Below are 27,198 nucleotides of genomic sequence, written 5' to 3' on the forward strand. Positions count from 1 at the left end.
AATAAATTTTCACCAAAAGAAGATAATCAGATAGCTAAAAGATATATAAAAATGTACTAAGGTCACTAGTCATTAGAGAAATACAAATCAAGACAGCAACAAGATGTCACTTCACACATTAAATGACACACATTAAAAAGGACAGAAGTGGGCTGGGAAAATAGTACAAGGGTTATGCAAAAAGACTCTAAAGCTTGAGGCACCAATGATCCCAAGTAGAATTCCCAGCACCACCATAAGCCAGAGCTGGGTAATGCTTTGCTATAAATAAATAGATGACATAAACAATAATTACTGGTGAAGCTAGAGAAGAAAAAAACCTTTCTTCACTGTTCATAGGAATATACAATGGTCCAGTGCCTGGAGAAAACACTGTGGCAATTCCTCATAACATTATAAAAGGGCCTACTATAAAATTGTTACTATTATTCTAGGGATATATATCCAAAGAGATATATGTGCAAAGCAGCATAATTTGTAGTAGTTCAAATCTAGAAACAACCCAAGTGTTGAACAACAGATGAGTATTTAAGAAAGATGTAATACATACACAATATAATATTACTTGGCTGAAAGAAATAATGACATCTTCCCTTTTGTCACATCTTGAATAGAATTTGAAAGAATCATGTTAAGTGAGAACAAGTAAAAAGAAAACAATGAAAACTAGATGTCCTTACTCACTGTTGAAATTTAAGATACATAGAAAGGGAAAATACAGGATTAAATTCAGCCTGTTTGTGGACTACTGAGGCAGAGTCTGGACCCCAGATCACATCAAATTGATGGAGTTTACAGTCAACAATATTTATATACCTTTCCCATATTTGGGACTACTCTCTTCCCTGTTCCAGCTTTCTGGTCCTTTTTCCAGCCATGACATCATCTCCTCAGACAGTAACTAAGATCCATCTGCATATCAGATTTCAAGCTCAGGGAAAAAAAAAATAGTATAGCCACAGGCCCTTTGGAATAAAACTAAAATATGCCTACTAGTTATCTACAAAATGAAGACCCCTCCCAACTCTTCACCTGCACTACTCCAGCCTTTAGGTTCATGATTAGTCAACAACTTGTTCTGCTTTATATGTTAACTCTCTTTTCAGCCACCAGGTTCCAAATGCCAGCTAGACTTCCCTGGACAGACAACCCCACTAATGTGTCCTGGAGCTCTGATTCCCCAGAACCCTGCCCCACTAGGGAAAGAGAGAGGTAGGCTGGGAATATGGATCAACCTGTCAATGCCCATGTTCAGCAGGGAAGCAATTACAGAAGTCAGACCTTCCAGCTTCTGCATCCCACAATGACCTTGGGTCTATACTCCAGAGGGATAAAGCTATCAGGAGAGGGGACGTGATACGGAGTTATGGTGGTGAGAACTGTATGGAGTTGTACCCCTCTTATCCTACGGTTTTGTCAGTGTTTCCTTTTTATAAATAAAATAAAATAAAGAAATTAGAGAATATGGAGGACCTGTGCTACCTCCCACCACAATAACAGTAGAGCTATATCTTATCAAGAAATGAGTAAATCTGAATGGAAACAAACTTGAAACTCAGGTAAACAAGCTTCCATATCAGGAGACAAAAGTTCAGTATCCAGAAAGTTAGAAGATAAGACATGCTATACCTCATAGAAAGAAGCTACACTACATGACAACAAGCTACAATCAGAAATCTCAAATTTGTGGAACTTAAATCTGGGTATCAAGGTGACAGCTGTACCAAATCAAGGGCACAATAATTCTATTGTGGTCCTATACTTATAACACCATAACAGAAGGTAAATATATAAATATGACCAGGTAATGTTACAGAAGCAGCATTCCTGGTGATATCTGTACCCTTGCTAAGAACAGGGCTGATGGATTTCATGTTAGAATTGAACCTTCATAGTGGCAGACCAATGAAGCAGATTGTATAAGAGCTACATCTCTCAGTGATGCTCTTGACTCCATATGTGTATAGTGGAATGCTTTGCCACCCATCATGGTCATTATACGTTTATGAGTTAATCCACAGGGCTTGTCTGTACCCCAACCTGCAACTGAGCACTTAAAACCTTGAATCTGAATCACTAACTGAAGATGAACTGATTTTAGTGGTATAGCCTCTGCCATATACATTTGTGACTAAAACCCCCTAGTCACTGGCAAGGTCCTCATAAGCATAGCAGCTGGCCCTGATTCTTATTCTTACACCAGAAATAAAGAGGAAATAATAACCCACAAAATTGTAGAAAATAGTTGCATATAATACATTTGATAAAAGTTTAGTAGTGGAGCCGGGTGGTGGTGTACCTGGTGAGTGCACACGTTCAAGGACTGGGGTTCGAGTCCCTGGTCCCCACCTGCAGTGGAATAGCTTTGTGAGTGGTGAAGCAGTACTGCAGGTGTTTGTCGTTCTCCCTCTCTATTATCCCCTTCCCTCTCAATTTCTGGCTGTCTCTGTCCAATAAATAAATAGATTTTTAAATGTTAAAAATGTTACCAAAAAATAAAAGTTTAGTAGTCAGTAAACATATTTAATTTTTTTAGGATTTATGTATTAACAAGAGAGAGAGGAAAAAAAACAACAGAGCACCACTCTAGCACATATGATGCTGCATCAGGACTCCAAGTTTACAAGTTCAATGCTGTAGTCATATGCTACTTATTTCCTAAGACATGAACTATTTAAAAATGCTTATATCAAAAATTAAAATTAGTAAATATATTTGAATGCATATATCTCCATAAAGATATACATAATGATCAATAACTACATAAAAAGATGCTAAGAGTAATTAGTAATCATGGAAATGCAAAAAAAATCACAGTAAGATATCACAGGAATGATTATTAAAAACAACAACAAAGAATCAATAAGGATATGGACAAATTGGATCTTCATATTTTCCTGACAGGAAAGCAAAGTGGTGCAATAGCTTTAGCAACATTTGGCAGTTCTGCAAAAAAATTAAACATTGAGCTATCATATTATCTAGCAATTCTATTTCTAGAGACATACTTAGCTGAACTAAAAATATACCTCTCTTACACACAGATATTCCTTCTGTACCCCAAAAAGAATTTTGGTCTATGCATCCAGAAGGATAAAACAGTAAGAGGAAGATGACCAGAGGGCTCTGAGCCCCAATTCCACCAGGACCTATAATGTTTGACACCAGGAATCTTTGCATTTATACCATCACTGAGAGGGAACAGAAACTGGAAAATGCCAGAGCAAGTCAGGCACTGTATCTCTCTCTCAACTGTATCTCTTATCTGAGAGGGAAGAAGAAAAAGAAAGGATACTATTAAGTAGTAATAGGTGCAGGTGTGACTTAGAAAATGAAGGCAGAGCCAAAGAAGTGAATAAAAATGGGCAAAACATTATATATATATATATATGGAGAGAGGCGAGAGAGAGAGAGAGAGAGAGAGAGACCACATCTATGACCTCAGGAGAATTGTGGCTGTTTCCACTGGAGGAGGAGGATGTGTGCACAGAACTCAGGTGGTGAGAATGGTGTGTAATTATACCCCTATTACTTTATAATTTTGTGAATCACTAATAAATTAAAAATAAAATAAGATAAAAGACAAAGGAGCATCTGGAGAATACTGTTTCTTCAGGAACAGGTAGAGACATCAGAGAAGGTATGAAAAACAATATACTCTATTACAATTTCAACTGGGAGTAAATTGATAGGGAGCCTAATTTTGGAGACATGAGGGCTTACAACATACTGGAAGCTGATACTTGCAGCCTGCATGAATAAGGGATCACACACAGTCAGGCTTGGAAAACAGAAAAATTCCTTCAAAGAGCTGTGGAGTAATGGAGAGTGCAGATTCTTGGTCAAATTCTGGAGGACAGACCCCTAGCAACAGTTGGTGTCATACAGACATGAAATAATTAAAGAGAGCCACTGGGAAAAATACCCTGAATCTCTGCTGTTGCAAATTTCAGAGGTTCCTGGATGGTTCTGTGTATATTTGTGTGTAGTAGCAACTGGAAATCTTAGCTTGAGATCTCTGTGTACAGACAGATGAAATGTTAGCCTTGTGGGGGGAGGGGAATAGAAAGGAGTTGGTTAAGATTGTAACTGACCTCCTCATAAGAGATATTCCTTCTCTGCAATTAGTGTTTCGGTTATTCAAAGAACCTGTTTTGTCCATCTCTTCAGTTATCACTAGAATTATTATTACCAACAGTGTTTTGTGGTTAAATACCATAGAACCCAAATTAAAAGTAGTCTTGTAAAAGAGGCAACATTTTACTGATGGCACCAACAGATTTTTACAGATATCTTCCTCTCCTCCCTCTCCTTATTGATCCCATAGCTCTCACTGCAGCACATTTCAAAATATGTCAGCATGCATATGTGTGTATTTGTGTCATAGAAAAGTATCTCTTTATTTGTAAATTGATGGGTTACAAAAAAGCAACAATGTGAAAAAGAAATAACTCAAAATATAATCTGCAAGTGTATTTTATACAAGTTTTTATTTTATATAAAAACTTAAAAAGCCTTCATAGAAGTAAATTCTACAAACTGTTCTATATCCTGTTAATTTTAGTAGCATTTCATACTGGGAATGTAGTTTTTCTGGTATCCAAATTCTGGTATTATATTATATGAAATTAATAATCCAGTTTATGAAATGAAAAATTAAAGTTAATATAAAAATATATTTCTGATATAAAATATAATTGCAAAAAACTGAGGAAAACCATACCTCATCAGTGTTATAGATAATCTGGAGTCCTGAGGAAATCATTTCCACAAGATAAAGGAGAAAGAGAGACACTGCGTTTATCTAGAAACAAACAGTAACATTAAAAAACTACAGGGAACAATAAAAATGTTATGAAGTTAAACATAATAGCTAAAATTATAAGTTAATAGTTCTAACAGCAACCTAAAAATCATTATCGTCCTATTGTACAACAAAGGAGCTGTGAATTTAGTTCATGATTAAATACAGCTTTGTATATAAAACTCTAAAATCCTCAGTCACTGTAATGAGTAGCATTTAATTTGGAAAATTGTTGCAAGTAAAGCTGGTAGCAACTGATTCTTTAATAATTCTTTACTTTCTTTTTGTCTTTTCCTACTCAGGGTTATCACTGGGGCTTGGTGCCTACACTACAAATCCACTGCTCCTGCAGGCAATTTTTTCCATTTTTGTTGCCCTTATTGTTATTGTTGTTGGATAGGACAGAGAAAAATTGAGAGAGGAGGGGAAGACAGAGAAAGGGAGAGAAAGACAGATATCTGAAGACCTGCTTCACCGCTTGTGAAACAGCTTCTTGCAGATGGCGAGAGGGGGTTCCAATCTGGATCCTTACGCACACTGGTCCTTGAAGCTTTACACCATGTGCACTTAGCCTGCTGGCTACTGCCTGGCTCCATATTTTTCTAAGATTTATTTTCAATCTCTGGATATAAAGTTCTTCCACCTTAAATGAGTTTTTCTATACAGGTAGCTATGTAATATCCATCTATCTATCTCCATCTATCTCAAATCTATCTAAATGAAAGTTATTTGTCAATTAAGTCATTAGAGCTATGCTAGCACACCATAAACAATAAGCAGTGCATCTTAAAAATGAAAATACAGAGAACACAGAGTTTATATAAGCAACTACAAAAACATACTAATTTTAATCAATGGCACAGTATACAATTTCAAATATATTTAAGAACAAATGAGTTTCATTAAATAAATAAGTTGCTTTCTTTTTTAAAGTTTACTAGTCTAAGATAGACATGATATAATGTTTGTATTAACAAGAATTCTGAATGAACTATGTAAGCTATCTCAAGTAAACAATCATAGAATGCTAAATACTACTAGACAAACTTTTAAAACATGTTAAATGTAAGAAACCAGTTAAAAAAGTCTATATATAATGTGGTTCAATTTATATGAGCTACATATAATGGTTGGTTCATAGAAATAAAATAGCCTGGTGGTTGCCTAGGGCTGAGGATTTTGAAGCGTGACATGGAATGACTGCTAATATGAACAAGATTTCTTTACATGGTGATGAAAATGTTATGAAACTGATTGCAATACTGATTGTACAACTTTGTGAATACACTAAAAACCACTGAATTGTATACTTTACTAAGGGAATTATAGTTCCATAAGCTGTGTATAGATAATTTTTTTTTAATTTAGCCAGGACACCACAAACAAAATAAAAACAAATACAAAGCAAAATGTAATTTTATTTCAACATGATTCTAATATAGAAGATTACCCTTTAAAGTCTCATTCACTTCTGTTTCCTTTAAGTATCTTACAATCCCTTCTCCTTAATGTGTTAAACACAAGATGGGGCAAAGAAATATTTGTGTCTTAAGAGACTTTGGACCAGCTCTATGCCCCCAATGGTTGCCAGTGCTGGTGACTCAGGAACCAGTACTATTCAAGAAGTCTAGTGATATCCTAGCACTCAAAGATTATGGGTGTCAAGATCTTGTGAAGTGGCTCACATAGAGAGTTAGAAAATTTTAAGTCTACGTTTTTATTTTATTTTTTTTAATATTTATTTTATTTATTTATTCCCTTTTGTTGCCCTTGTTGTTTTATTGTTGTAGTTATTATTGTTGTCGTAAGTCTACGTTTTTAAAATAGACAAGTTTTGAACAAATTTTCTCAGAACATGAAGATCTTTATCCCAATGCTAGACCCTAACAAATATTTTCCTACACACTGATAGTGGCCTGTCAGGAAGCATTACAGGAAAAAATTCATTCCTATGGATAATCTTTACAACTACACCTCCAAAAATATTAGGTTATGATTTTTGGAATAGTTCTGTGAGAAAGTAACAGTAAGTAGAAAAACATAAAGAAGCTGCCAAATAATAGGTTGGCTAGTAATCACATAACACCTATCATGTGATAGGCACTGAGGTTAAATCCTGGGACAAAAAAGTAATTATTGGGAGTCGGGCAGTAGCACAGTGGGTTAAGCATAGGTGGTGCAAAGCTCAAAGACTGGCTCAAGAATCCCGGTTCAAGCCCCCAGCTCTCCACCTGCAGGGGAGTTGCTTCACTAGCAGTGAAGCAGGTCTGCAGGTGTCCATCTTCCTCTCTCCCTCTCTGTCTTCCCATCCTCCACTTCTCTGTCCTATCCAACAACAATGACATCAATAATAACTACAACAATAAAAAGGGGGCAACAAAAGGGAATAAATAGTGTTCTTTTAAAAAAGTAATTATCTTTCAAAAATCCCATTACAGAGAGTAGACATATTTGTCAAAGTAAAAGGTACATAAAACTTAATTACGTGATAATTATGAAGAGGTTGAGCAACTATGTATTCATATAACACAAGTTATCTCAGGAACTGGTTACAGATCAATATAAAAGTGTCTGCTACATAGGAATGGGGACACTATACTTACTATTTTTGGATAAGTCATACTAAAGTAAGACATTTCAGATATCTACAGAGAAGGACTTTTAATAAGAGATATATTTATTTTAGTAAGTAATACATGAATAATAAGTATTCTGGCCAAGAGACTGCAGAACCAAATGATAAGGAGAAAAATCCATTATAAATAAATAGTATTATCTATATAATTGTATCCAAGAAATAAGGAAAGTCTTATCCAAGTAAAAGAAATACACAGATAAGTAAGGAAAATTAATAATTGATAACTACACATAAATTCCTTTAATGATTTTTAACATATAAGACAAAATACAGAAACTTCAGAAATTATATTTTAGTGGCAAATTTTAAGAACTATTGAAGCTGACTGCTCTGTTACAAAAACTTCTGACTTGCTATAGTAGCACTGACTTTTATTTCCTAGCTCCTAAGTGTTGAAATTCTTCTAAATTTGACAACAGATACAAGTGTTTGTCTCAGGAAAAAATATAGTATTCTTTCTTTTAGTTAACAATACGATTATAATCCATGCAGTTGTCCTCATTGTTTAAGGGTCAAGAATTCAGTCTGACTTGAAGTTCAATCACAACCAATTAAGCTCTGGTGGTGAACATTTCATGGCTGGCTTTGTATTTTGAACAAGTTATAAATTGTAAATTTACAAAATTCTGAATAACCTCAGTAATAACTTCTATAAAACCTCAACAACAATTGAATAACCTGAATATCTTCTATTTAAAAAACTGATAATCCTTTTTTTATACCTGGAGATGGCCATATTCTTCATAGGAGAGCATCTCATCTCCTGTGAGCACATTGAAAATAGAATGAAGACATGTTGTTGGGCGTGGATCCTGCTTAAACTGCTGGACCTAGAATCAAATATAAAATGTTAATATTACTAGTAAGTTGCATTCTTACCCAATATTGAATACTACTAATTATTTTTCATGATACATTTTAAAAAGGAAAACTATGATTCAAGGCCAATGACAGAACTAGGGGAAACGTTAACTTTTTTAAACTGAAACAACACACATATAAAACTCATTAACTTAATCAAGTAAAATGATTTGTTGAAAACCAAGTTGATATATCACAAATGAAAATTAAGTGCGGATTTTGCACCTTATTTTGGAGTCACTTAAAGGAGTCATTTCATGGAACCATCTTTCAAGGGTTGTATTCCACTGTACTGCTATTTCAAAATAGCATTAAATAACATTCAATGAAAAGTGCCTCTGGCCAAATTCTTTTCAATAAGTGTGCAAAACTTCAAATGTTATTTCTTATGTCTGGGGTACTGCTGAGCTGGCGGATGTAAGGCTGCAGTGTGATCCTGGTGTCAAATGTGCCAGAGTGTTGCTCTGGCTTCTCTTTTATCTGAAAACCGTGATCTCATGATTTAAGCAAATGCTATTTCTTTTGCTAAGGATCACAAAAAATAACCTATGTAACTGTCAAAGTTTTTATTTCTTTTTCCACATCTACTCTTAGTAAAAAAAGAGAAATTCTAAGGTAATATAGGCAATGCCTTTACTTATTAATTGAGCATAAAAGTTAACAGTTGGGAGTCGGGCTGTAGCGCAGCGGGTTAAGCGCAGGTGGCACAAAGCACAAGGACCGGCATAAGGATCCTGGTTCGAACCCCGGCTCCCCACCTGCAGGGGAGTCGCTTCACAGGCGGTGAAGCAGGTCTGCAGGTGTCTATCTTTCTCTCCTCCTCTCTGTCTTCCCCTCCTCTCTCCATTTCTCTCTGTCCTATCCAAAAACGACAACAATAATAACTACAACAATAAAACAACAAGGGCAACAAAAGGGAATAAATAAATAAATAAATAAATAAAGTTAACAGTTTTGGGGGCAAGAAGGAAGCACCACCTAGCACCATCAGCAACAGACTTTAAAGCCTATGACACCAGAGGTCCCAGGTTCAACCTCCAGCACCACCAAAAGCCAGAATTCAGCAAGGCTCTGGTGAAAAGATAAAGAATTAATGATATTAGAATACTAAGTAAACATTAAATGCTGTAACAGATTAAATCCAAGGACAAAAATATCCATCATTTTTTAAAGATCTGCACTACGTTTCAAACAGAGACTGATGCCAATTATATGTTAAATATAATTAACATATAATTAAGTGTGGATTTTGCACCTTATATTGGAGTCACTTAAGGATTCACTTCATGAAACAACATTTAAATTATGATGACTTCATTTATGATATTTTTATTTTACAATGTTATGCAAGCTATATGTATTCAGCAATTCTTTTTAATTATTTTTTTTAATTTCAGATTAGTGATATATAATACAATGCTCCTGTGATGTTGAGGATCAATAAATGAATTTTAGGTGGTTGGGTGGTGGTGCACACAGTTAAGCCCACATTCTACCATGTGCAAGGTCTCAGGTTCTAGCCCCTTCTTCCCACATGCAGGAGGTCCACTTCATGAGCAGTGAAGCAGTTCTGCAGGTGTCTATCTTTCTCTCCCTCTCTCTATCTCCCCATCCTCTCTCAATTTCTCTCTATCTTATCTAATAAAAATTAGGGGAAAAAGGGGAGAGGAGATGGCCACCAGGACCAAAGAATTGGTTGTGCTGGCACCAAATCCCAGCAACAATGCTGGCAGTAATGAAAAATAATAATAAATGAAAAATAAATGAATTGTGATCTCTGCCAGTCATGCAATCAAAAGACAATTAATACAGTGTACTGTGTTGTCAGAGCTTTCAAATTACAATGGGTTTACTGGGATGTAACCACATTCTAATTCAAAGATGTGTTAGTTCATGAAAGCATTAGATTAATATAAATAGAACAAGTAGGATGGCATTTAGTTGTCTATAAAGGTAATAATTTTCTTCTCTTTTTGAAAAGATGTAAATAATGATAGTGTCTCTGTGACTATCATGCCTTGTTTCACTATGCTCAGAAACCACATAAAACCATATTCTCTCTTCATTTTCCAAATTCTTCTCATTCTGGACTGGGAAGACAGTTCAGTAATGCAATCTATATGCCAAATACCCCAGAAGTCACAGGTTTTGTCCCTCACAGCACCATAAGTCAGAGCTGGATGCCATATAAAATAAGTTTTTTTAAAAATCTTCTCATTTTAAAACTTACTTCAAAAAACCAACTTCCACTACAAAGTATCTTTTCTGAGGACTTGGAGTTAGCTCACCCAGAAGAGTGCATACCTCACAAAGCATGAAGTGACCAAATCATCCAGTATTTTTTTTTTTTTTTTTACCAGAGCATTGCTCACCTCTGGCTTATGGTGGTGTGGGGGATTGAACCTGGGACTTGAGAGCCTCAGGCATGAAAGTTTCTTTGCATAACCATTATGCTATAACCCACTCTATCCAGAATTATAAGAAAGCTCTTTCTTGTCATTATCTTAGTGCCACCAAAAAGCCTTAGATTATACAAATAGCAACCATGGTAACATTCCCTATTGCTATGGAATCCTGAAGGAAATAATAAGTATCCATAGCGATGATGGTAGGATGGGAGGCAGAGATCTGGGCACATGGTTCAATCTTCCTGAATTAGTAGACCCTTATAATCATATATGAATTATGGAACTATCTTCCATTCCTATTCTAAAAGTTTAAGAGAGTTGAAGTGGGGGTATATAGAATAATGGTTATGAAAAAGAGACTCTAATGTCTGAGGCTGCAATGTCCCAGGTTCAGTCCCTCACACCACCATAGAACAGTGCTGAGCGGTGCTCAGGTTAAAAAAAAAAAAAAGTTTAAGTGGATCAAGAAAGATTATAACAATGGGAATAATAACTTACAGTTGATAAAACTACATTTTTGTGGTATTTGTGATTATCTGACTCTAATACAAGCAATAACTTAGACTTACACTTAGACTATAAAAGTCTATCTTCATCCCTATATAAGGAAATAAATGTTAATCCTTTATAATTTCAGGAACACAAGTCACTTTATGTCACATCAAACTGTATTCAAAAGAAGCATTATTGTAAACACTGGTAACATAGTAGAAAAGGAATAAGAAGGGTCATTAAAAGCGGGGAAAATTGTTCATCTAGTAGAGATTCAGATTTGTGTGTCTGAGGTTCCTGGTTAGAACTCTGATGCCACATGGACAGAAGTATTGCTCTGGTCACGGTCTCTCTCTCTCTCTCCCTCCCTCTCTCTCTCTCTCTCTCTCTCTCTCTCCTCTCTACTTCTCTCTCTATGTTCCATAGAGAGAAAAAATAAAATATAATTTAAAGGGGCCATTAACAACTAAAAGTCAGACAAAATTTTATACCATTTCCTTCTTTCTGATAAACAATTCTAATTTAAATCTGTTAGCTTGTTTAGCAAACACATAAGTTTTATGATTCTCATAAATTTTTCATGAGATAAGTTATATTCATGAAGATATTAAGCATTCATGAAGTGATAAATTTGAAATAAACATTAAGCTCTCACAGACAGGAAAACTAACTTTAATCAAAATTACATAAATATATATGACATATTATTTTAATTAAAATATGTCAACTTATGACATGCTACTTTATTTCAAGAATAAAAAAATCCTTATCATAGCAATTTCTACAGTGAAGTCTCAGGAGACAATTATACTTTTGTCACTTCTGTCTATAATCAACTTGAGAATAAAATTACCTTTTCTTTCAGCTAACATTTTCATGTTGCTCATTCTTACGGCAGATTTTTTAAATTTTTTATTTACATAAAGGTCTTAAAAGGAAATTTTTCGGCAGAAGATGAAAAACAAAATCAGAAGAGAAAACACAAGTAGAACCCGAACTCAAATTGGCGTACTGCACCAAAGTAAAAGACTCAGGTGGGTGGGGGAGAGAATACAGGTCCAATAAGGATGACAGAGTACCTAGTGGGGGTTGTATTGTTATATGGAAAACTGGGAAATGTTATGCATGTATAAACTATTGTATTTACTAGCAAATGTAAAACATTAATTCCCCAATAAAGAAATTTAAAAGAAAAAAAAAGGAAAATTTTCAGAAGTTTTTACCCTTATCAAATATGAAAACTTCACATTCACGTGATAAAGATAAAATTGCTGGCAAAATCACTGACACATCTTGCTTATATACAGAACTAGAAAATACCCTGGAATCATGTTGTCTAGAGGAAGAAGGAATAATGATCATATATATATATGACTTACCTGGTGCCATGTCCTGCACTAGGTGCTTTCTTACCTAATTCCTTAATCTCTATAAGAAATCTATGAGGAAGGTATTCCTAGTACCCATATTTTATAGGTGAAAAAATATAGCAAGGCATATACAAGTTAAATATTTTGCCAGTTAACAGCTTGAAACTAGTGTTTTACATTAATGCTGATAACCCACGAAGCATTCATGTCAAAATCTTAAAATACTACCCTTAAAGGATTTCTGACTCTATTGCTGTAAATGTGATCCTGGGATCATATGTGAACACTTGGATTTCGGGTTTCAGTATTCCTAAGAAGGAGAGGCTTATGAAAAATAGAACTATTTATACTAAACATTCTGCTTCTCTTTTGTGAGTCTGGCATTGTGTTGTCATGTAGAGGATGACTTTGTGATCAGACAACAATAAAAAAAACAGGTTAACAAATCTCTAGTGGGGGGCTGGGGGATAGTGTACCTAGCTAAGCACACGTTACAATGTGCAAAGACCCAGGTTCAAGCCCTGCTCCCCACCTGCAGGAGGAAAACTTCAAAAATGGTGAAACAGTGCTGTGGGTATCTATCTCTCTGTCTCTTTCCCTCTCTATCCCCCCTCCTCTCAATTTCTGGCTATTTCTATCCAATAAATAAATGAACATATTTTTTAAAAAATCTATAGTGAGCACTCCCCACAAACAGTTTTTTCTTTCTTTATTGAGGGATTAATGGTTTACAGTCAACAGTAAAACACAATAGTTTGTACATACATAACATTTCCCAGTTTTCCCTTAATAGTACAACCCCAACCAGGTCCTCCTCTGCCATCATGCTCCAGGACCCGAACCCTTCCCCCTAGAATCTTTTATTTTGGTACAATATACCAACTCCAGTACAAGTACTGCTCAGTGTTTTCCTTCTCATCTTGTTTTTCAACTTCTATGAGTGAGATCATCCCATACTCATTCTGTTACTGACTTATTTCACTTAACATGATTCCTTCAAGCTCCATCCAAGATGGGGTGAAAAAGGTGAAATCACCATTTTAGTAGCTAAGTTATATATATATATCACAACTTATTCAGCAACTCATCTATTGTTGGACACCTGGGTTGCTTCCAGGTTTTGGCTATTATAAATTGTGCTGCTATGAACAAATCTTTCTGAATGGATATGTTTGGTTCCTCAGGATATATCCCCAGGTGAGGAATTGTGGGTTCATAGAGAAGGTCCATTTCTAGCCTTCTGAACCTCCAGACTGCTCTCCATAAGGGTTGGACTACTTTATTCCCACAAGCAGGAGGATTCTTTTGTCCCTACAACCTCCCCAGTATTTGTTGCTACTACCTTTTCTGATGTATGAAATTCTTACCAGAGAGAAGTGGTATCTCATTATTGTCTTTATTTTCATTTCTATGATCATCAACTACTTGAAGCATTTTTTCATGTTTGTTGGCCTTTTAGATCTCTTTTATGGTTAATATTCTGTTTATATTCTCTCCCCATTTTTAGATGGAGTAATTTGTTTTCTTGTTGCTCACAGACAACATTTTACATGTCGTAACTACTTAGTCAAGGAATTAAATGTACCTTTGTAAGCTTCTTATAAAAAAATTCTTAGACACATGTACCTGGTTTCCTCCAGACTTTGCTCCTGCACCTTTTTTCTTTGTTGATTATACTTTGTCTCCTTTCTAAACTACATCCACAATTGTGACTATTTACTGCATAATATGAGTTCTTCTACAGAATCACCACTGATGTACACATATTGATGTGTATTATATTAGTATCTGGAACATAGATATGTATATATGTAGATATATAATGTATATTATTTTAATTTCTATAACAACTCAATAGTTTCCTATTTTGGGTTGTTGTTCCTTGGCTAGTTTTCTAAATCTATAATATGTGCCTTATTTATATGTAAATTAATGAGGAGTTACTTTTATTTATTACTTGCAGTGATCCTGGGGCATAGATCATACATAATATGACAATTTCCAAGAATTTGCTTTCCTACATTTATTTTTTTATTGGGAGGATTAATGGCTTACAACATTTAGAGGATGAGAAATAAAGAAGGACAGAGAGGAGGAGCACTATCTGCAGCACTACTCCACAGATCTGTAAGCTTCTCCCCTAATGGTAGGGACAGTGGGCTTGAACCCATGTCCTCATGCATGTGTGCTCTACTAAACGAGTCACCACCCAGCCCCCTTATATTCTTTTTATTTCAGAGAAAGACATCACTGATATTTCCCCAGTATGATAGCACTCCCATGAGCACACATGGCAAGGCAAGTGTCCAACAAGTGACCGATCAACCTTCCCTCAAGCAATATTTTTAGTTAAAATTCACCTAAAGCAGGACAGTCACATGCTTAAAGGCGATTTTGACGTAGACCTCAGAAAAAGTAGTAGAATTACGGATATTGTGAAGTTCCTGAATCTTCATCAAACAAACACCAGATGTAAAATACAAACAAACTTAGCCTAAATAACAATTTTCAATCACTTCCTGCTTAAGGAGTCTCTTTAATTTCACAATTTCAAAACCTAGGGCAGAGAAGGCAGAAACTACCTTCTTCATTCTTCTTCAGAAAATGCTATTGCTTTGGTTAAACTAATCCTTCAGAATAATGTGAAAATTCCAGTCCACATTATAGTGTTTTTACCTTATCAGCCTGACGCATATAGCAGTAGAGAATTCCTCTCATACATTTTATAGCCGAGTGCTCCAGCTCATGGGTCCTTCCCTTGTCATCATCAATGCGCCTGGGTGAGAGAGATAACTTATGAAACAAATTGGAAATGCATTTGAATAGGAAGTAGAGCTTTTGATAATTAAGTATTTAACTATATGGCTAATCCTGTGTTCTGGCAACATCTACTAATTCTATAACAGTGAAACTCCATTTTTCCCAGCAGATGTAGAAATGCTGCAATATATATATATATATATATATATATATATATATATATATATATATATATTTCAACCCCTTCATAACATATATGTACATATACATATACATATACATATACATATACATATACATATACATATACATCCATCCTATGAGGAAACTCATGTGCAGATATTTCCTTTTAAGGAAGTATGCCTATTGCTTTAAAAATAGCATACTGTATTTTCCTCTAACAGTAAAAATGTTTAAAAGTTTAAAGGAAAACTTTATAAAGAATAACTCTACATTGGAAAATATACCACAATCCTATAAATTCACTGTTTACAGAGCAGAGGCAAGTTTAATACCTCTAGGTATTAAATACTTCTAGGTAATGCAATGGCCACCTGTATTCAAGAAAGCACTGATTAAGGTAGGTACATGCTTTTTGTGCTTTCTTAAGTGTTTAAAAATCACATCTTCAATTAAACATATATTCAACGTGACAAATGATGCATCTGCAAATGCTTGTATTCAATATAAAATCAGTTGACGAGGGCCAAGTGGTGGCGTACCTGGTTAAGCACACAGAGCACTATGCAGAAGGATCTGTAAAGGACCAGGATTTGAGCCCCTTCTCTCCACATGCGGCAGGGATGCTTCATCAGCATCAGGTCTGCGAGTCTCTCTCTCTGTCTCTCTCTCTCTCTCTGTCTCTGTCTCCTCCTTACTCTCAGTTTCTCTTTGTCACTGAATAAAATAGGGGGGTGGCCTTCAGGAGTGGTGGATTTGTAGTGACAGCACTAAGCCCCTGTGACTGGAGGCATAAAGATATGAATGAAGACCCCATCAATGCATCCTGGAGCTCCGCTTCCCCAGAGACCCACCCTACTAGAAGAGAGAGGCAAACTGGGAGTATAGATTGAGCAGTCAATGCCCATGTTCAGCGGGGAAGCAATTACAGAAGCCAGACCTCCCACCTTCTGCAAACCACTACTGTTGGGTAGTTGCCATCTCCCCCTGGCTTCTTCTTATCCATATGCCTATATAGGGATTTACTGATCCAAAGGTTTGGTCTATTTACATAAATCACTTTTACATAAAGCACTCCAGGGCATTGGTGGTTCAGTTATAGGATTCTCGCCTGTTCCGCCCCCTCCTTGTCACACTCTGATTTTCACCAGTCACTTTTCTCTCCACCCTCTCTATATCACATCCTGTTTCCACCCTACTTGGAGAGTATAAAAACAGCTGCTCTTCTGATTAAAGACACTTGGAAATTGCTTTCCGGCTCCGAGAGTTCCAGAGTGTATCTCCTGCGGAAGTTGGTGCAGCACGCGTTCCTGATCCCTCTCCCACACAGCAGCCTAGATCAGCTCCAGTTGAGTTCTCTCCAACCCAGAGAGCACCGGCTCGGGAAGAAGTACCCTCAGGCTATCCCGGCACACTACGACCCTGGGTCCATGCTCCCAGAGGGATAGAGAATGGGAAAGCTATTGGGGAGGGGATGGGATATGGAGACTGGGTGGCAGGAATTGTGTGGAGTTGTACCCCCCATCCTATGATTTTGTTAATGTCTCCTTTATTAAATAAATTAATTTTTAAAAAGATATGAATGAATGAATAAATACATAAATAATAAAATCAATTGACCCTAGTTTACATTTATTTCTTTTTTTTTAATAATTTTTTAATTTATTTACTTATTTTCCCTTTTGTTGCCCTTGTTTTTTTATTGTTGTGGTTATTATTGTTGTTGTTATTGATGCCGTTGTTGGCTAGGACAGAGAGAAATGGAGAGAGGAGGGAAAGACAGAGATGGGGAGAGAAAGACACCTGCAGACCTGCTTCACCTCCTGTGAAGTGACTAACCCTGCAGTTGGGGAGCCGGGGGCTCGAACCGGGATTCTTATGCCGGTCCTTGAGCTTTGCGCCACGTGCGCTTAACCGGCTGTACTACCGCCCGACTCCCACATTTATTTCTTTTAAAAAGAAAAGCTATAATCAACTGAACTAGGATAAGATGTTCTTCTATATTTAAATTTCATTATTTTTTTTTTTCATTTGTAAGGTTGAGACAGAGAGAAACTGAAAATGGAAAGGGAAGTGGGCGGGGGGGCATGAGACAATTACAGCACTGTTTTACCATTTACAAAGCTTTCCTCCTGCAGATAAGGACTAGGGGCTTGAACCCAGGTCCCTGCACATGGTAACATGTGCTCAACCAAGAGCTCTACCACCTGGCCCCTCTTAACCTCCATTTCTCCTATGCATTCAGTGATGTACAAAAGGTGGATAAGAGTTGCCCTCTATAGAAAATAAAAGTACATTACTAATTATGTTATTAGGGTCAGAGAGATATTTCACTGTGCCACCATGTGTGGATTAGGCTCAAACCCCAACACTACATGAGAGGTGCTATGGCAATAAAGAAAGCTCTGATATTCTGGGTCCTCTCCTCTTTCCTTCTCCCTTCTCTCCCCTCCCCTTCTTCCCCTTTCCCTCTCCCTTTCCCTGCTCTCCACTTCTTTCTCCTTCCCCCCCCTCCGTCTCTCTCCTCTTCAGAATGAAAAATTACCCAAAGCAGTGAAATTGCACACATGTGAATCCCCAGCTATGCAAAAAATAAATAAAAGTAAATTGCATTAAATCTTAAATAAAATATCTATATTCATTCCTGAAAAAGCATTCTATAATAAGTCCCTTTCCAACTGTGTGTCTCATGTTACATAACTATCAAAAAGCATAATGTTATTTCCATTATTATATAACTATGTCTATCATATGTAGTACTACAGTACAATAACATGGTTTTGATATATACTCATACTCTATCCCCTCTTCCCCACAAAAAAAGTCAGAAACAAGTTGTTGTTTTTTTTTTTAAACCAGAATACTGCTCAGCTCTGCAAAGCATCTAAAGTGAAAGTCCGTTCTATAACCTCTGTATTATCTCCCTGGTCCATGAAACAAGTATTTTAACAGAGACAAATTATGTCAGGGAAAATAGCAGGTTAGTTATTAATATATGAAGGAAACACCATTTGTTGTATAATGAACTTGATGAAATGTTCTGTGTATAATTCCTATTCATATAAAAAAAGAAAAATAGGATGAAAAAACAAAATCATGTCTTACAAAATTTTTCTTTGAAATTAATTTGCCCTTAATTTGATAAGAGTAGAATTATTTCAGAGTAATTCAGCCAGAATAAAGAAGTCATCTATTTTAATGAAGTTCTCCTGCTTTCCTTTGCAGTACAAAAAAAAAAAAAAAATAATCTATTTCTTTCATTGAGAAAATAAAAGAGCAGTTTTACTCGAAGAGAACATTTATATCTTTAAAATATATTTATCACTTTTTCTAGAGTTTAAAGTCAACCTCAGAACCCAAAACAATTTATCAATTTTCTACCAGGAATTAGAAATATTTTACTTTCTATAATGAGCTTTAAGAATGAGCTCAATACATGTAAATTTAAGTATGATCATGATATGGAAATTCCTTTTAAATTTAAAAAAGAGAGAATGATTCAGTTATAAAGTTTTATCAATTTACTGATAGTGAACTATGTGAAAGCAAGAACTGATTGCCTATTTCTAGAATGAAGTCTTGATTATATATGTAAACCAGGATTACATACTAATATAACTAATGAAGAAACTACACATTTCTTTTTTTTCTTTTCTATTTTTTTGCCTCCAGGGTTATAGATAGGGCTCAGTACTGGCACTATGAATCCACTGCTCCTGGCAGCCACTTTTTCCATTTTATTTGATAGGAGAGAGAGAATTTGAAAAGAGAGGGGAAGACAGAGAGGGAGAGAGAGAGAGACATCTGCAGACCTACTTCACAGCTTGTGAAGCTACACCCCTGGTGGTGAGCCAGGGGCTCAAACCAGGATCCTTATGCGGTCCCTGCACTTCTTACTATGTGTGCTTACTATGTGTGCTTACTATGTGGCAGTGTGCCACTGCCCAGTCCCCAAAGCCAGACATTTCAATCATATCATTAGTATGCTATTTTCCTATAGACAAACTTTAAATAACAATAAATAACAAAATATTAGTACTGATCAAGTGTTAGCTATGTATTCAAATCTTAATGATAAATCTGATATGAGGAAATGATTTTTTACATAAATATAGTACTGCAATAAATTTCATCAATATTAATTTTTTCTCCAAAATGTATATGTTCAATTTGAAAGAACTAAAATCACATTCTTCTCAAATAAAAAAAATCAAGTTCCTAATTTGAATTTCCATCCATTTTATGTAGAAAAACTTTAAATCTATTGATAATCTATATATTGTACAATGAATGAACATTCTACTATTCACCTAGATTCAACAGTTGCTAAAATTAACTTATATTCTCTATCTGTAATTTAATTTCTGAGTAACAAAAATAAGCTACAAGGTTCACCATTCATATACCTCTCTAGAAGTAACTCCTAAAAATGACAATAGCATAATGGTTATGCAAAGAGATTCTCACATGTGAGACTCCAAAGTCCCAGGTTCAATCTTCTGTACTACCATAAAACCAGAACTCAGCAGTGAATTCCCACTCAGACATGATAGAATTCCCACGCAGACATGATGGGCCTAGACTTCTAACAGATCCCTTTCTCCACTGTCACTGGTCATCTCCATCAGGAACAACATAGTGTACCCCCCACTCTGTGGGCCCCTATAGGACCCTTCCTTCAATTTTAGGGACAGCACCATTCTCTGAAGGGAGATTGGGCAACATACTCTATCACTTGAGGAAGATGGGTCCTTAAATTAGTGCACCTAGAATGTTCCTAGCTATAACTACAGAATGCAAGCTCAGAACTACAGGGATACAGAGGTTACACAGGCTCCTGTGATGAACATAGATCCCAGATCAAATCAATTGGATTTACAGTTAGCAATATTTGAATACTTTCCCCATATTTGGGGGCTACTCTCTTACCTGATGCAGTTTTCTAGTCCTATTTCCGATTATGACACCATCTCACCAGACATTATCTTTAGTCCACCTGCATGTTAGCTCTCAGGCTCAGGCAAAAACTAGTAAAGTCATGGGGCCTTTGGAATATACCTAAAATAGACTTACTAGCTTTTTCCAAAATGGAGACCCCAAATCTCATCTGCTATAGTCTTGCCTTTAGGTTCTTGATTATTGAACAATTTGTTCTGCTTTATATCTTAATCTTTTTTCAGCCATCAAGTTCCAGATGCTACCATGATACCAACTTGGCTTCCCTAGGCAGAGGACCCCACCAGTATGTCCTGGAGCCCTGCCTCCAGAGACCTGCCCCACTAGGGAAAGAGAGAGGGAGTATGGATAGAAATGCCAATGCCCATGTTCAGTGGGGAAACAATTACAGAAGCCAGACCTTCCACCTTCTACACCCCATAATCCATATTCACAGAGGGATAAAGGATAGGAAAGCTATCAGGGGAGGGGATGGGATACATAGTTCTGGTGGTGGGAATTTTGTGGAACTGTACCTCTCTTATTCTATGGTCTTGTCATCAATATTTCTATTTTACAAATAAATTAAAATTTAACAAAAATTCTTAAATTTCTAATCTTCTATGATAGTGACTTTTTTATGAGTTCAAGCAATTATCTTAAAGTAGTCATAATCTTTTTCTGATCATTTATTTAACCATTTTGGCTAGAAGTTAACATAGGTCATATATACCTCTGACTGTCACATGAGGAGACACCTAATGTTTGTCCCATTTTTGGTTTTAGTATTTGATTAAGGTGTTATTGGTGATCCTTATGCTCTTTCCAAACTAGTAGTAGCTTGATATTGAATAAAACCATACACTGTTTGCACAAACATGTAAACAAATAATGTAAATGACATTAGCAAGCCAGTATATGCAAGGTGACTATTTTGTTTCATCAGTGACTGATTTTCTTTTATAAATAACTCATCAGTGATTTAAGACAGAGAAACAATACTCATGTAAAAGACACAATTTTCAAAAAACAACATACAATGAGGCTGAGTGGTAGCACACCCCGTTAAGTGCACATAATACTATGCAGAAGGACCCAGGTTTTAGCCCCCACCCACCACTTGCATTGGGGACACTTTACAAGTGGTTCTGAAGCAGATCGTCAAGTATTTATGTTTCTCCCCCTTTCTGTGTACTCCTCCCCTCAAATATATATATAATATATATATATATATATATATGCTATTATACTATTTGTCAGGATCCAAATTAAAAGCTTTCTATAAGTAACAGCATAAATATAGGAGAAATTTTGTATTATGAAATGTTTTTGCATACTTTTATAGCATAATTATTTGATTTAAAATCAAATTTCACAAGTGTTACCCAAATGAAGTACACTTAGAAAAAATACTCATGTAACATAAACCCTTACAAGAACAAAAGGTTTAAAGTCATAAATGTTCCCAGTGTCACAGGTCAAACAGTGAGTCAGAAGCAGAGCCCAGAGATGGCCTAAACAGGTCTTGAGCCCACAAATCCCCAATACTTGAGGAGTAGTAAAGCAGACATCAACTTACCTATATGCAAGGGCCAATGCCCAGGCTCCAGCAGCACAGTACAGACTGTCCTGGATCTTGGCCTTCTGATCATCTCCACATGTTCTAGTGGGAAAGAGACCTGTGGTTGGACTTTGATACAGCAGTAATGTCGCCTTGACTGCAATTGAAAGTAAGACAACAAATGAAGTTTATTGAGCTGGCAGTAATAATCTTTGTGTGTCCCCATCAATTTTATTGATTCCAAACTTAGCTAAAAAATAAAACATTTGGGGCCGAGCAGTGGCACATCAGGTTGAGTGCTCACATTACAGTGCACAAGGAGGTAGGTTCAACCCCCAGTTCCCCACCTTCACAGGGTGAAGTGGTGAAGCAAGGGTGCAGGTATCTCTGTCTCTCTCCCTATCTCTATTCTGATCTTGCTTCCATTCTATTCTCAACTCTGCCAATATCTTCCCAGACAATATTTCTAGTACACCCCCCCCATGTTAGATATCAAGCTCAAGCAAAGATTACTAAGACAAAGGCACCTAGGACCATACTTAAGCAGACTTCCTAGCTTCCTTCTGCCCAAAGTTCCCAATTTTCATTTGCTCTATTACTACATTACTACTTTATGGCTCCAACTTATTAAACACGTTGTATTACTTTATATCTTAACTGCCTTTCAGCCACCAAGTTGCAGATGCTACTATGATTCCACCTTGACTTCTCCGGGCAAATGACCTCACCTCTCCTGAGCCCTACCTGACTAGGGAAAGACGGAAACAGGCTGGGGGTATGGATTGATCTGCCAATGCCCATGCCTAGTGGACAAGCCAGAACTTCTACCTTATGCATTCCAGAAAGAATTTTGATCCATACCCACAAAGAAGTAAATGATAGAAGTAAACCAGAGGATTCTGTATCCCTGTTCCACCAGAACCTGAAGTGGTTGAAACCAGGAATCTAGTTTGTATACCATCAATGAAAGGGAAGTGAATCTGGAAAACACCACAAGAAGCCAGGCACTGTTTCTCTTATCTGAGAGGGAAGAGAAATAAAGGAAAGACATCCAAAAGTAGTAATAGATTTAGGGGTGACTTAGAAAGGGAGTGGAAGCAGAACCACGGAAACAAAATGGGAAATTAGATACAGATATAGGTATAGATAGTAATAGAATCAGCATATATATGGGACCTTGGAGAAATCAAAGTTATATTATTCACTATACAAGATCAAGCAAATTGTACAATAAACAAATGGGTAAAAAAAAAATACTGTAATAAGTTTTTTTTTTTGCCTCCAGAGTTATTGTAGGTGCCTGCACTATGAATCCACTGCTCTGGCAGCTTTTTTTTTTTTTTTTTCATTTTTATTGGATAGGACAGAGAGAAATTGAGAAGGAAGGGGGAGATAGACAGAAAGATACCAAGACACCTACAGACCTGCTTCACAGCTTACAAAGCAACTCTTCTGCAGGTGGGGAACCAGGGACTTGAACTGGGGTTCTTGCCATGGATCCTTGCTCTTCGTACTATGTGCATTTTACTGCCTGACCCTCCTCATAAGCATTTTAACTCATAGCCTGTTTTGTTCATTGAGAACAAAATAATCTCATATACACATACTTTAAAGTTGTTGATTCACATTATAACACAAAAACTGCCTGGTAACTGACCAAATATATATTGCTAACAGTAGTGTTAGAGGAAAAATTAGGGCAAGACATAGACCTTACAAAATTTACCTGCCAGACCCTCATCTTTGTGTACAAAATTCCAGGACTAGTAAAGTAGTAGGCATGGCACTAAAATGGGTCCAATAGAAAAACCAAATAGTTTAAACAGACTAGTGAAAAGTACATTACAGGTAGACAGATTGGGATATAAAAAGCTAAATATCAGTGAGTAGCCTTTTTCCCCCAGTGAACCGCAAGTGTCTCTGCATGTGTTAAGCCTTTATTTCTAATAAAATGCACACTGTCTAATCCATGGGGTCTCCCAATGCTCTGTAAAACCTGCTTTGAGGAACAAGACGCTAAGAGGGAGACACTTGGGTCTCTCTCTCTCCATCAACAGTAATTTGTGTTTTCAATGATTTCAAAATGAATATAAGAAGTTTAGGGCTACCTGGGAACTAAACTTTTTTGTGCAGCTCTAAGATTATTCAAGGGACAGTCAGAACTCGCTGTATTTCTTTTGTAGTTTCAATGTGCACCTAAGATACATAGCTGCATAACTATTAAAAGTCTTCAATATCAAATGAGAAAATATCATTAGTCATTTAATCATATAATGTACATAGTATAACTAAGTCAAAATGAATACCAATCATAACTACAAAACAGAAGGTAATGTTTTCCTTGGGCTGTGCTTACCAATTCTGTAATAATGATCCAATTTATCCCAAAGAGTTTCATTATCAGGTCTTGGAAGATTAATGCTTTTAAGAGGTTCATATACTGAGCCTAAAAGAAAAATGAAAACCTATCAAATTTAAAGACAACTTCTAAACAAATGAAAAAGTACTTAGCAATATAATTTGCATTTTATATGTGAAATATCTCATTTCTCAATAAACATTTTGGTAGAGGATGAAAAGATGAGAAAATAGTCTTGTAGTGACAATGGGAGGGTTATAAAAAACATGAAATACTCTCACCCTCATTTCCAGCAGTTAATCTTACTACTGATAATTGATGTGAACACTGGCCCTAACCATGCAAATATCATTAATAGTCAGATGGTAGTTATTGGTTCAATAATGGTACTTCCCTTTGAAAACTATACTTACTTACATATACTGAAATCTAAACTTTTTTCCTAATACTCATACTTTATAACTCAAATGTTGTGCCAAATGATCATACTCCCAAAACCTCAGAGGAAAACATAACAACACTTGGATATTCCAAAATCATCTCCACAGATATTCGACTAGTTTTCACAAACTGAATTTCTGAATCCTCCATTTTCTCCAAAGTAGATAATATTCTTGCCTTATTATCTTTATGACAAGCAGAAACTAATTCTACATCTCAGCCATGAGAACTATTTCAAGATTTTAGCAGTGGTCAAAATTTGCAGAATACAGGATAATCGTCATAATTTTCTACAATATGGACACAGAAAATCATTCACTTGACTAGTATCTTTCCCAGTTGTTGAGTGAAAGGAAGACATGTGAACTTTCCAATATCAGACTTATGTACTTATTCTCATTCTTAAAAACACTCAGAAATCACTAACACCTCAAGGTCACAATTAATTCACCTCTTGGTTCAGGTAATGCATACTGTACACTCTAACAAAACAAGAATGAAACTGTAATTTACCCAGAGGAGAGAAGATTGTGTTGGCATACATTAGGAATATGTTTTTAAAGAAAACCAAAGTTTCTGTGTTCATAAAAACTACTGTATCCAGAATGGTATAGTCTAAAACAAAGATATTAGAATTACTTTATTTCTAAGTAGGCAGGAAACATTGCAAAGAAAGTAAGGAAGTAATCTACATATTCATGTAATAGTCTCATTATCTTCTGTTGGGAAAAAAAGATACTTTGTGGATAAATTAGGAATATAAAATGACTTGCACTGAGTGACGAGATCTTTTTGAATAGTCTTCTCAATAGCACCATCTAGAATGATCCTATAGTAAAAGAATGCTGAAGCCTACCAACATAGAAAAATATCTGGACTACTGCATAGAAGACATGAGCTTACTAATACCTCCTGATTTTATATGTTCAATTAGCTCTGAATAGGTGTATGTATATAGGCCGTCTGTTGGGAAGGAATAAGCATGGATACTGCTTGCATATTAAGAGTTAAGCTAATAAAGTCTCAAAGAAGCTCATCCAATAAATACTGAAAGGTGGTGCATATATACACAGCAAAATAATACTCAGCTGTTAAAGATAATGACATCATTTCATTTGTCTCATCTTGGAGGAGGCTGAAAGGAATAAAGTTAAATAAAATCAGCCAGAAGTAGAAGGATGAATACCAAATGACCTCACTTATAGGTGGATTTTAGTAAACAGGGAAGGAAAGGCAAAACACAGAGTGAAATTTGGACTGGATATAGTCTGTTGCAGCAAGGCAAAAGATGTAGAGGAGGTTGGTGGGGAGGTCGGCAACAGAAACCCACTCTATGAGGGTGGATGAGGACAAAAGTAGCTTGTAGGAGTAAAGTGCAGGCACCTATCATAGGTGGGTGAGAAACTATACCAATACAGCAACCGTCTTGTAAATCATTATTTTCCTATTTTAAAAAATGAAAGCAGTTACATATCATCATAAGTTTTAAAATTGTGCATTCATATACACAAATGTTAAAGGAGATAAGTGTTTTCTGAGATAGAAGAACATTAGATGAGTAGCATGTCTGTTTTTATTTAGGGCACTACTAGTAGAGCTAATACTACACTCTATGTAAGAAAAATTTGCAAAAAGTTGGAATTAGGTTAATGATACATATGTACATTGATTTAAAAGGGAGATATTCAAAATTAAAATCAACATGCTTTTTGATAGATGATGAGTTTATTTTGAAAGATTATCTTAATGATATTAGATCATGGTTTTTAGACTGAAAAAAATATTTATTTTTAAAGCTGCCACTTCATTCAAGATGTTCATCATCCTCTCCCCAAAGAAAATAATAAAGTAATTCTATTATCACCATCTGTTTCTCAAGAAAATCACCTATAGAGTTTCTTAGAGACAGACAACAATAAGTAAGCAAAAGGAAAAAACACTCTTCAAGAAAATAAATACTTATTGAATAACAGTTAAAAGAAATGTTCAAAGAGTATCAGAAAAGTGCAAAAGTAAAATTGACTAATTCACTAAGAATCAATGTTTTCTCATATTTCCCTACATCAAAGAAAACTAATGATGAATGAACTAAGAACCGTTTGCCTAGATAAATGTTAACAATTTAGTGTTTGCTGTAACACTGTTATTGAACTAACAGCATAAAATTAAACAAAAATGTTTTACACAATTTATGGTGACTAATATCACAAATTTGAAGTACACGGAAACAAAATCAATAGTAAATGCTTTAAATAAAAACTAGACATCTGAAATGCATCAACACAAATAAAAATATGGAAAAGAAATCAATCAGTGGAGCATAAATCCCCAATGACAATAAAAAGATGAAAGGCAACAGCAAACAGTGCTTAATGCTGAAACTAAAAAA

At 35.7% G+C, this 27,198-nt stretch overlaps 1 protein-coding gene across 7 annotated transcripts in view; it reads right to left on the reverse strand.

Moving 5' to 3' along the window:
• The window catches only part of PHKB (phosphorylase kinase regulatory subunit beta), a 258,964-nt gene that overhangs the window by 171,727 nt on the left and 60,039 nt on the right, over positions 1 to 27,198 (reverse strand). For 6 of the 7 annotated variants that reach the window (XM_060185615.1, XM_007536683.2, XM_007536681.3 and 3 more), the window contains 5 exons: positions 24,366 to 24,455; positions 22,028 to 22,166; positions 15,250 to 15,349; positions 8,165 to 8,272; positions 4,724 to 4,804 (listed from right to left, as the gene is read on the reverse strand). In XM_060185615.1, coding sequence (XP_060041598.1) covers positions 4,724 to 4,804; positions 8,165 to 8,272; positions 15,250 to 15,349; positions 22,028 to 22,166; positions 24,366 to 24,455 — 518 coding nt within the window. The remainder of the gene's footprint in view (positions 1 to 4,723; positions 4,805 to 8,164; positions 8,273 to 15,249; positions 15,350 to 22,027; positions 22,167 to 24,365; positions 24,456 to 27,198) is intronic. The other variant, XM_060185616.1, reaches the window with a different exon arrangement.

Source organism: Erinaceus europaeus, chromosome 2 (genome assembly GCF_950295315.1).
Source record: "Erinaceus europaeus chromosome 2, mEriEur2.1, whole genome shotgun sequence".
In the NCBI taxonomy this organism is placed as follows: domain Eukaryota; kingdom Metazoa; phylum Chordata; class Mammalia; order Eulipotyphla; family Erinaceidae; genus Erinaceus; species Erinaceus europaeus.